The sequence below is a fragment of the Copadichromis virginalis genome, linkage group LG6, assembly GCF_057382275.1.
Source record: "Copadichromis virginalis isolate Kocher_CV1m ecotype Utaka linkage group LG6, C_Virginalis_male_GT1.1, whole genome shotgun sequence".
NCBI lineage: Eukaryota > Metazoa > Chordata > Actinopteri > Cichliformes > Cichlidae > Copadichromis > Copadichromis virginalis.
In genome coordinates this window covers 13,767,396-13,778,748 of record NC_140623.1, presented here as the reverse complement: position 1 = coordinate 13,778,748, position 11,353 = coordinate 13,767,396, and the positions used below count along the sequence as shown (strand labels likewise).

Sequence of the window (11,353 nt, the reverse complement as noted above, 5' to 3'; positions counted from 1 at the left end):
AATGGTTGACACCAAACAGTTTTTCATTTCTATAAATCAACTTGAAAACAAACCTAACATCCCAGAAATTAATGTCTATTATTGTGCTTTATGACAGCCTAAATATGAGTATTTGACAGCAGCTTTTACAGATTTTAATTACATCAGTTTTATGCGGTTTGTTTTTTCCATTTGTCCTTTAATATTTTTCATTTGGAACCTTTTTTCCCCTATAGATGTCCTTTGTTGGGATGAGAAGCAAGAAGTAGTTTTCCTTTAATGCGCTGCATTGCTCACACGTTTGAAAGGTCTTTATTTTTATAGGCTATGAAAAAGAAAAGCCTCGCATACAAAAACTAAGGATCTATACACACCTGTTTTGAAGACCCAACACATAACACCAGATCAGAGGTTTAAAACCGATATACAATCTACACTTTAGTCACTTCCTGTCTCTTCCTAAAGAGTTTCTAAACTGGAAACGCTTGAAGGTGGTTAAATCATGGAAATAACAAAAACCAGACTTACAAAAGGAGATTTTATTTTTGCCTCAATGACACAACAGTGTTAACAGTTCATCTGAACATTGATGGTTTTAAAAGCTGTGGAGATTATTGTTAAAACCTGCAAGCTTTCAGCGGTGCCATCAAGGCATATCCAAAGGCCAGAAATCATGCGTTTTCAGAGTGGATTGTGTAAAGAAATAATTCCATTTTTTGAATAATGGAAAACACAAAGATTAACTCTAGTAAACTCAGAACAACAGTGCTTTCTCCATCTGCAGGGATGCTGCTAATATTAGAAAGTATTTGAACCTATTTTCCAAAACAGTTAAGGAACTGCTTTGGCACACATACAGTGGAAATGGGAAATCTTATAGGGAAACATACAGTAAGTGGTCCTTTAGAAGTCATGCACATACTAAGTAGACTTTAAATAATCCTCACTCATATGAAAGTTTCCATAGGGCAGTCACTTCAACAGGCACTGTCATCGTTAATAAAAGATCTTAAAGAATAATCGTTTAATGGTGCTTGGAACAAACGGATCCTGCCTCAAATGATGCGATGCAGGCTTTAAGCTTTGTTTACTGGGGTGCTATGTGCCATTAAAATAATCTGCAGGATTGACTGGGTTAGACTTTGTATGTGTGCTTGATGATGGAAGAGGAAAGTACAACGTGTGGAGTCTTCTTGTCAACCAGTGCGTAAGATGATGTGGACTCCAGAGTCAGTAAAAACAGGGCCGCTCATGTCTCCCACTTTGAGAGCAAAGGAGGCGTCTTCAAAAGGCTTCTGCATCTGACCTAAAGCAGAAACACACACTGAGCCATTATCCAAATAAAAACTCATACAACATGATGCACATCAGCACGTGCATCTATAGGTAATCATTCATTTGTATGACTATTTCATATTAATGACATATTAGCTAATTTACATGATTAATTACATTAATTTCTTTTATTCAGTTCTACAGAGTTTGTGCAGCTAGATAACAGGCTTGTACAGGCTAAGCCTACACTTGAAGCCACTTAGGTGTTCGATGGCGGGGGTGACGCGGTGCCACTCTTATGAATGAAACTTGAGAAAATCCAATAAATCCAGCTGTGCTTATCTTGCCCATTTAACACCTTTAATGCTTTCAATTGGTTGCATTTGTTGTTCAACAGTTCTCTTAGTTTCCAGCGTGTCACAAACCGTTTGCTCCTTCCGAACAACAACACCCTCTGATAATTACCTGTGCATACCTTAAGTAAGACACCATAAACATTCAAAAAGTGACCCCTAGTGGCACACATAGGTAACAACACAAAAACAGCTCCTACAAGCCTAACGTACAGTTTCAGGTCAAACAAATACTAATAAATGCCAATAATCTTTTTCACTTCGCTGTGGACAAATTTGGGCCAACTCTTCTTTGCAAAATGTTTTAATTCAGCCACATTGGAGGGTTTTCAAGAACCAATGGCCAGATCAGCTCAACACAAAGCTACATTCAGAGGTGGACTTGCTGGTGTTTCAGATGATCATAATAAATGAGGTCATCACTTAAAATAACTGGCAGTCACCAGTGCTACCCCTAAAGCCTTAAAGCCTCGTGGCTGATGCTCCTATGGTATAAATTTGAAAATTGAGACTTCCTTCTTTATCGCATTCACAAGATTTTTCAGAAAACTTCACCTCTAATATTGACATTTAGGTAGGGCTGCTCAATTAATCGAATTTTAATCACGATTACGATCTGGGCTTTCAACGATCATTAAAAATGACTGAGCCGATTATTAGCCCCTCCCTCGTGCTTTACTCTCGCGCTGCTCCGTGTGGCAAATCGAGCGCACCTCTCTGCATTTCGAACACGCGTCACAACAATTAAGAGGACCCGAGGGAAGCTCGGAAAGCTAAGCAGAAGTTATTTGGAGAGGAGAGTGACTGCCGCTGGTTGAAAAGAGAGGTTAAAAACAAAACAAAACAAAAAACCATTATGGGTTCGCAGAGTCAGACGTGGCTCAAGTAGACATAGTGTGTAAACTCTGCTACAGTGTGGTAGCTGCACCACAGAGCAACACTGCAAAGTTCACTAAACATAGATGTTTACATTTTTCATTTATTTTTTATATTGCAAACATTTGCACTGTTATCAGTATTTGCACACTATTTTATATTATTTTTTAAAGTCATTATTCAATACATTGTTATTGTTAAATAAATATCGTCAAATAATCGAGATCTCGATTTCAGTGAAAATAATCGTGATTATCATTTTTGCCATAATCGAGCAGCCCTACATTTAGGTTGAGGTTAATGAAATTTGAACTTGCCCAAGATTCTTAGGAGATACACCTATAGTGTGAACTTTGCTTTGAGTTATCGCATTCACAAACTTGTGCATTCATGCCACCCATGCATCAGGCGGAGTGACGACAATACCACATCGGCTTTTTACGGCCGAGGGGTAAAAACTGCAACTTCTGTATTTACTCTGGTTATCCTTGTCTCATATTGAAAATCAGAATCAGAATACTTTATTAATCCCGAGGGAAATTAGGGATTGATGTTTGAAACGTGTGACAAATATGGAATTAAACTGTGCTCACAAACTGCTGGTTTAGCTTGTCACTACTATCAGTTATTCATGCACTGAATGTTTGATCACTTGATGGAGAGCTATGTGCAGGATTTTGTTTTATTCAGAAAGACAGATGAAGGAGATGCTGAATGAGAGACTGCACTGAACAGAGAATGACATCACGCCGTGCATACCTCTACCAAACAGTCCCAGATCTCCACCATTCTTAGCGGAGCTGCAGTCGCTAAACTGAGATGCCAGGGACTCAAACTTCTCCTGTCCAGACTTGATCTGTTCTATGTACTCTGCACAGAAGACAGAAGATATTAAATGCATTCATCAGACTTCGTAAAATCTCCTCTCCATGCTGCCTTACTTACTCTGAATCAAATCCAAGGCCTCATCTTTAGATCGTGTAATGTTTTGTTCCCTCCAGGAAGATGGACGACGCGACTGATTATGCTTCACCAAGAGATGAGAGCAGCGTACCTGAATTTTAAAAAATATATACATATACAAATATATCAGTATTTGTGTGTTAACACTCCAGATGTTGGAGTATCAGAACCACTTTACAATTTGGATGGCAGAATTTCAACTTTACAGCAAGTCATGCAGCCCTACAACTACATTTGACTGGTTCTTCCTTTGACCTTCCACCAGATGTCATGAACATACAAGAACACCAATCAACATTACATAAGTCACAAGTGTAAAAGAAAAAAAAAAAACAACTAAATTGCTTAGTCCTAGAATAATAAAATTAATTACTGTTTCAGTCCACCAGGTGGTGCTGTTGATGGTTTTTTTCCCCCCTGTCTGCTTCATAACTAAGTATTGTGATAAGATAAGATACATACTGATCAGCAATGACGATAACCATTAGCTAAGTAAAAGCACACAGTTGTCCATGAGTCTTTATTAATAATCATGTGAAATATTAAATACTGTTAATGACTGGATTCCATTTCTCTGCACCGTTCCTCCTATCACTATTTAAATGCATACGTGTCATATTGCAGGCAGCTCCCTGATGTCTTACAGGAACATTTCAAATGTTATCCTGGAGAACGCTATCCCCGGGCCAAAATGATTTTTCACAATAGTTGTCGAATCATAAATAATTTGCAGGCATTACCAGTACCCTAGCTGGAATCTGAACATGCCGTGTAAAACGTGTTTCAGTACCTCTTTAGGGAAAGTAGCACTGACTCATCACGTGCATAAAAAAAACAAACAAAAAAAACTAAACTAAACATTACACACAACCTTATCTGGCTCGCCACGTCCGTCTCCCACTGGACGTTCCCACTGGCTGGCATTAGTGATGTGGTTGAAGTAGTACACTTTGCCTGTTGAAGTAATGACAGAGAACCAGTAAATTCATTAAGCTTTATTAAGATCTTTTTAAACACATGTAAACACAACACGGACTCTGCAGCTACCCATTCACCCAGTACAGGATACTGTGCTACAGCAACTGGCCTCACTTCACACGAAAATGTCTAAGACTTGAGTTTTACACAGGGATGGCCGACGCTGAACCTAACAAGTTATCCTGGAGTACACCTGAGAGTTAGGCTACGTTCACACTGCAGGTCTTAATGCTCAATTCCGATTTTTTGATCAAATCCAATTTTTTTGTCTGCGTGTTCACACTACAAATAAAATGCGACAGCAAACGCGCTCTAGTGTGAACGCTCAAAGCGGCCCGCATGCGCAAAAGAAGACGTCACACACAACGCGCTCTGTTTAGACCCAGAGCAAACAGTATTGTTTGACTGATGGCCCTTAATATAAAGACTTCGGACTTTATTTTGTTATTTACATAATAATGTAGATAACTTAATAATGATCCTTATTGCTGTTTTAGAGAGGAGCGGTGCTTCAAAGGATAGCTGCAGATTTCTGTCAGAATCTGCAGATTATACAGTACAAATAAAATAATCACGTTTCTCCAACGTTGTCTTCCCAACAGTTTCACTGACATCTACACGGGATGGCCAGGAAGCGTTCGCGATGTCTTATTGGGCGCTTCTCCGGCGCTGATAATTGGCGTCTGTCTTGTGTCGGTGACGTAAAAGACGGATTTAATGCGACATGACCATTCAAACAGCAGTCGCTTTCTAAAACATCAGATATGTATCAGATTCAGTACCACATACGAAAGTGACCCAGATCGGATTTGCGCCGTTCACACTGTCATAGCATGATCGGATATGGGTCGCACAGGGTCAGAAAAATCGGATTTGATGCGCTTTCGCCTGCAGTGTGAACGTAGCCTTAGAGCCATCATTTAAGCTGCTAAATGTCCACCTTTCTTTGACAGCTGATCACTGATGATGTGTGTAAGCCACTGTTGTGAGCTGCTAAAAAGAAAAAAAAAACAAAAAAAAAACAACCAAACTGCTTCCTGCCATGACTGTAAATAAAGGTAATGAGAGAAAAGCATCAGAGATGCTATCAAAAAGCCACAATAACCAAACTGACTAAAAAAAGCTTATTGTGTGAGTTTACAACTATGAGCAAAGCCTTTTATATTAGACATTAAAGGCCATCTGCACAGGAGAAAATAAATATCGCAGGATGTCTTCATAGAAGAACCACCTTTGAATCCTTCACGGCCTTTCAGCAAAAAGGTGTAAAAGGAAAAAAAATGCTGCTGAGGCCGTACACTTTTAAAAGAAGCACCTTTCTCTAGTTTAGGATTCGATTGTACTTAACAAACACTGAGTCAACTATACAGTTTCTTCTGTTTTAAAAGTAATTCTTATTTTAAGACTGTTTTCACGGACCACTGATTCATTTATTAGGCCAAATGTGACCTTAAAGCTGCAGTCCAACATCATGAAACCCGACTGTTTTTATCTTTGCAAATAAAGACTTCCAGGTAAACTGCTAAATGGTATACGCTCTGACACACAACCCTGCTACCGCTAATGTTCACTGATCGGCTCTTTTGCAATGCTAACATTTTCATGTGTGGTTTCATAAGACCAAGATGGTGAAAGCCCAACTGCCACACTGCAAGTTTCAAAGCTGGTGCCCACAAACCACGGGGTGACATTAAAGTGGCTCTGCCCAGCTTTTATATGCTTTGGGTGCTTTCCATGACTCAAGCATGCCTCCTTTCTTCCTCTGGTCAGGCTCAATCTTCATATAAAGCAATTAGCTTGTTGTCCAGTACTAGTTGGCAACTAGTTGCTAGCACTGTCACTAGGAGACGGCTCTTCCTAGCCATCTCAGAGAGATGTGAAGGAGGTACGTGTCGATGGAGGAGCTGCTGTTGCTAAATGAGAACTTTGTGGTTTTATCGTCAGTGTAGAGTGAGTCACGGTGCACAGCTGGGCCACCTGTCCAACTCACAGACTCCCACACAAGCCCTCACTTAAGAACGATTTCAAAGCTTAAAGCAGCTTCTCCTTCACAGTCTGAAAGTCATTCAAATCTCTAACAGGCCAATTTAAAAAAAAAAAAAAAAAAAAAAAAAATCTCTCGAGCCATCTTTAGATATGCTAAAAAAAACAAAAACAAAATATTAGTATTTTTTATTTTATATCTTCCAAATATTTACCTTTGATTTATTTACTTGCGTTATTGCTACTTCCTTACTTATCTTTATTAGTCGTTGATATAACAGGCTACAAGGTAACAAGACAGGCAGCACTGTAACATATCACTGTACTAATTTCAGCAACTGCATTACATCATTTCACTATTTGCATTGAAAAGGTTCTTCAATTATCTCAGCAATGGGCAGATTGAACGAAAAGAGAGGAAAAAAAATCAAACCAGCAGTTTTCTTCCTGTGCTGCTGTCAGCTGAGTTCAGATTTTTGCAGGGAGGAGGAAAATGGTGGAGCAGTTTACAACATTTGAGAAGTGGTGATGTTGCCATTTCATTGAATGAAAGGATGAGATCACGAAGCGCAAACTGCATCCAGAGCAGAAACTGCTGCAGTATACTGTTAATGCAACATCTTTTTACAAACATCTTCACGGTGAAGAACCCAGAGTCGGTGTATCCTGACCCTTAGTCAGCAGCCAGAGCCCAACAGGTAATAAAGGAAGTGATGAGCCATCAGGCTCAGCCTCCATTTCTACCTGTACATGTTTCAACAGTAGAATCAGTGTGTGTCTGAAGGCTCCTTGAGTTGGTTTTCAACTTTGCCACGTGTTATCACTACAAAAAAAAAAAAAAAAAAAAAAAAAATCTTACAGCCTCCGTTATGATAGGGGTTTTTGTCACTGTGTGGGATGTAGCCTAAGGCTTATAATGCATCACAACATGCTGTCAGTCATGTTGCGGTGGAGCAGCGCAAAGTATAACGAGAAATTACTTTCTCCAAGGAGTAACTAGGTAATGCAAAATTAAACAAAAACAAATTAAATAAAAGTGTTTTAAGACTTTGAGCAACGACCCCAGCAATTTTCACCTCACAGTAACTGTTTTGTTTTTTCTTTTTTAAGTAATTAGCTTCCTTGAGGGATGCTAAAATATTTAGGTTAACTGTATATTAAATATTACAGTGTTTCTCCGTGTAACTGTGCTGTATTAGAATTTACTGGTCCTTACAAAACACCACAGCACGAGAGCTATGACGATAAACTGTGTCACGTGAGGAGGGAGGATGCATAAGTTTAGCATTCTGAAAAGCGTCCTACTGCTGGGACTCGTTCAGTCTGCAGGTGAGGTGCTGGGGCGGGCTGACGTCATGCAGGGCCCTGCCGCAGCCAGGTTGAATGAATCAGCTTTGGCGCGATAATGAAGCTAAAGTGCCTAAAACAAGCTGAGAAAACGCCACAATTAAATAAAGACAATGACAGCAGCGACTAACCCCTCGCTGCTTTTAGACTGCAATGATTAAACACGTCACTCCAACCTCGTTTCAGCACTAATGCACGATGCTGAGGTTGCTAGCTACTGAGCTAAGTTCACTATACACTGCAGTTTAGCTCACTATTTAGGACACTTAGCTTCTTTTGGCTCGTGTTTTATCACCTGAACTGCGGCTCATTCTTTTCTCCCATCCGGGCGGTAGGTTCTCCTCGTCTGCCATGTTGCTTTCTGCAGCAGCGTTTTCAAATTTGATTTCAATCTAGAAGCCGTGTGACGAACCAAGCTGCAGCTAGGCAGATTACGACAGTTGGCCTGACGTTTATGGTAAAAGTTGTTTCCAGTATTAGGTCCGCCATTGGTGGGGGTTTTTGTTCTCTGATAGGTCTAGTGAGAGCGCCAATCATCGTAGTCCTCATTTGATTGGTAGGAAGGCGAATTCGCAACTAAACCAGCTTTACGGTAAGCAGGACTGAGAGGTTTCCAGAAAATATCAGCGAAGGAAATAATTGTTTTTTCTGCTGCACGTTTCAAGGTAAGGATGACAGCTTCAACGTGCGGTTTTTATACGGTATCATAATGTTTCGAATTTTGAACACATAAAGCTGCCCATGAGTGTATTTAAATATAAGTCCCGTTTGTTACATTAACGTGGTGTTGTGAGCAACAGCTAACGTTAGCTAAACAAAACAACCTGGCTGATTTCAGTAGATTTCTGTGCCTGTGACTTCCAGCGCGTCTTCTATAAAACAAACTCACTATGGTTATCACCTACTTTATCATCTAATACCTTCATTTGTCTAACGTTGTCTCATCTCTTCCTTTTTTCTGCAGACGTAAAGATGATCGAAGTGGTTTGCAACGACCGTCTAGGCAAGAAAGTCCGGGTCAAGTGCAAGTATCCTTTGCTGAAACTCTGAAAATGATGCTGAATATTGTCTCTCAACATACACGTCAAAATAATGTTTTAGGTGCAGACATCTGGGATGTCTTGAGATGAGTTAACATAAGTCAGGATTTTTAACAGTACAGCATTCATCTGCATCTGCTTTCAACGCACCCCTGCTCTGAAAGTATGGACTTACTTTTAAGACGCAAGCAAAGCTCATTTATATTATAGAATGGTGTGGAGAACAGTTTTACAATGAATCTATTAACATATGAGTTTCTAGAGTATGTTATAAGACTAAAATTCAGTGTCACTGTTTATCTTGGCATTTCTTATGACTTATTTCATTCCGTTAATACAGAATCCCACAATTGCAAGTCTGTGGGTGATTATAATAGTCATATTTGAGATTTCAGCTTGTAAGTGAACTTTATTTAAAACGTCAGTGTCTTACATTTTGGTCTTTCATGTTCTTTTACCTTTTAATATATGACGCTATTTATGTTTATTATCATCAAATGATGCTTAAAAATGGTGCTTGCCCCCACTTGCCAACTCTTGACAGCAGATATAATACCACTTGAATGAACGCCACTTGACAATCAGCTAAAAGTCTGATGATTTTCAGTAACTTCTAGGTGTCGCAGCTTGAAGGGATCTTGTTTGATCAAGTGTTAGATGTGTTTTGCCTATAATGGGTTCAGGAGCAGTCTGGTCTGTCACGGGGCTACAGAGAGAGTTGGACCAGTTTAGCTAGAACACTTTAGCCATCCTGCATGTGTTTTGATTGAGGAAAGCAGAGCGTCCAAAGCTGCTGCGCCGTCCATCTGCAGATCAAAAGAAACAAAATGATATTAGCAGACAACGCTCAGATTTTTTTAACCACGCATTTGTTAACACTCTGGATGTTTTCCAAGCTGTTACACTGCCCTTCCTTAACTTTGGTGTTTCAGCTCTGAGGATACCATCGGAGATCTGAAGAAGCTCATAGCTGCCCAGACAGGAACACGGCATGATAAGATCGTGTTAAAGAAATGGTGAGCTGCTCAAATGGGATTTGATGTGCTTGATGACAAAAGCTCATCTATTTGGACCTAAATGTTGTCCTTTGTTTTCCACAGGTACACCATATTCAAGGACCACGTGTCTCTGGGTGACTGTATCCTTTAAAGGTTTTTTTTCCTGTAGTTATACTTATGTGGTTTTAGTTAGATTACCTTTAATTTAATAATGATAATGACCATGACATTATTACACCCTCACAGAACAACTGCAGTTCTTTTTATTGCACTCACAATGATCCATAACATAAATGTATCCATAAATTGTTTAAATCGGTTAAAAAAAATATTTTTTTTTCTTGATTTAAAGATCAAGATTATTTTTGTTGTACTTAACCAAAAACTCTCCAGATGAAATCCACGATGGGATGAACCTTGAGCTGTACTACCAGTAAGCAAGAGGGGAACTACGAGTCAGATGTACAGATGTAAAGATGTTTCTTGCTACAAACACAAACACACATGCGCCGCTGGAATTGAAGGTCTCACACAACATGATGGAGCGAGAGCGACTCTCACACAGCAACAAGTTTTAATTTTTCCTCTCAAATTACTTTGTGAAAGAGACGTTGAGGTTTTTTTTGTTTTGTTTTTTGATATTTTGGAAATAAAACTGATATTTACCTGACTGTGAGAGTGAGTGCTGGTCTTTGTTGTCCATTAATTATTTTCTCATACTGGGTGAGACTGGGAAACCTTATGTATCGCTAACTCTTCTCCAAATTACTCTTTGCTTTCCAGCTTGCTGGATGAAGGTAAAGTGTTGGGCAAAAGCATGTAAAAAAACATGGAGTTAGTTGCTTTTGATGTTGGTGGTAGAAAGTAGAAGGGATTAATTGGTGCCAATGGGACTTACAAACTTCTCAGTGGATCTTGGCAATGATATTTGCCTATGGCTGTGCATCCAACACCATTCACGTGGGGATGTATATGAATAATTTCAGTGGAGGCAAATAGAGACCATCAGGTTTTCTAGGGGCCTTCTGCTCCAACTCCTCCACAAACTTTTAATTAGTCGTAGCTTTACCTCTGTACATAAGACCAGTATAGCTAATGAGTTTATCGCATATATGCGTTGCAGAAGCTCGATTTACACAAATGCTGTTTTCAACAAAAAAAAAAGTCCTTTGACTTAAAAAAGTGATACTAACTGATTAATCAGCTTTGGCAGCAGTTCTCAGATTGTGAGCTGGGGTTGGCAACCAGGGGGAATTGGTATGAGCGCTAAAACTCCCTGTACACTATATGTTTAACCTCGATATGTTAAACCATTCTTTACCACATTACTCTGGTACTGGACCACATTTCAGAGGAAATTATAAGACCTTTGTGCATCTAACATGTACTTTTATTTTAGAAACCTTTCTGTAGTGTACTGATCAGATAAGACAGCTATAGTACAAAAACCACCTGCTTGTATTCACTGCATCAGCGTGAATTCATAAAAGGTCTATTGTGTAAACTATTTTTGCAGTTCTACATGTCAGGAAGCCCGTGGCATTGATACTTTGACCTTTGT

General features: G+C 39.4%; 2 protein-coding genes across 2 annotated transcripts; one reads left to right on the top strand and one right to left on the bottom strand.

Moving 5' to 3' along the window:
• Positions 1 to 500: 500 nt before the first annotated feature.
• Positions 501 to 8,190, bottom strand: pin1 (peptidylprolyl cis/trans isomerase, NIMA-interacting 1). The gene is made up of 5 exons (XM_085458767.1): positions 8,050 to 8,190; positions 4,318 to 4,400; positions 3,429 to 3,537; positions 3,243 to 3,353; positions 501 to 1,285 (listed from the first exon to the last, which is right to left on the bottom strand). Exons 1-5 carry the CDS (start codon positions 8,105 to 8,107, stop codon positions 1,176 to 1,178), a joined length of 471 nt encoding a protein of 156 aa, XP_085314893.1. The 5' UTR covers positions 8,108 to 8,190; the 3' UTR covers positions 501 to 1,175.
• Positions 8,191 to 8,333: 143 nt separating this feature from the next.
• ubl5 (ubiquitin like protein 5) lies at positions 8,334 to 10,462 on the top strand. The gene is made up of 5 exons (XM_085458768.1): positions 8,334 to 8,419; positions 8,719 to 8,782; positions 9,727 to 9,810; positions 9,895 to 9,932; positions 10,186 to 10,462. The coding sequence occupies exons 2-5, from the start codon at positions 8,727 to 8,729 to the stop codon at positions 10,227 to 10,229; spliced, it is 222 nt and encodes a 73-aa protein (XP_085314894.1). The 5' UTR covers positions 8,334 to 8,419; positions 8,719 to 8,726; the 3' UTR covers positions 10,230 to 10,462.
• The last annotated feature ends 891 nt before the right edge of the window (positions 10,463 to 11,353 follow it).

Excerpts from the sequence above, each read along its gene's own strand:
- pin1 (XM_085458767.1), bottom strand. The coding sequence starts at position 8,107 with ATGGCAGACGAGGAGAACCTACCGCCCGGATGGGAGAAAAGAATGAGC. Across the intron at positions 4,401-8,049 it reads AAGAATGAGCCGCAGTTCAG|GCAAAGTGTACTACTTCAAC; the intron begins GTGATAAAACAC and ends TTACTTCAACAG. Across the intron at positions 3,354-3,428 it reads GGCCTTGGATTTGATTCAGA|AGTACATAGAACAGATCAAG; the intron begins GTAAGTAAGGCA and ends TCTTCTGTGCAG.
- ubl5 (XM_085458768.1), top strand. The coding sequence starts at position 8,727 with ATGATCGAAGTGGTTTGCAACGACCGTCTAGGCAAGAAAGTCCGGGTC. Across the intron at positions 9,811-9,894 it reads AAGATCGTGTTAAAGAAATG|GTACACCATATTCAAGGACC; the intron begins GTGAGCTGCTCA and ends TGTTTTCCACAG. Across the intron at positions 9,933-10,185 it reads CCACGTGTCTCTGGGTGACT|ATGAAATCCACGATGGGATG; the intron begins GTATCCTTTAAA and ends AAAACTCTCCAG.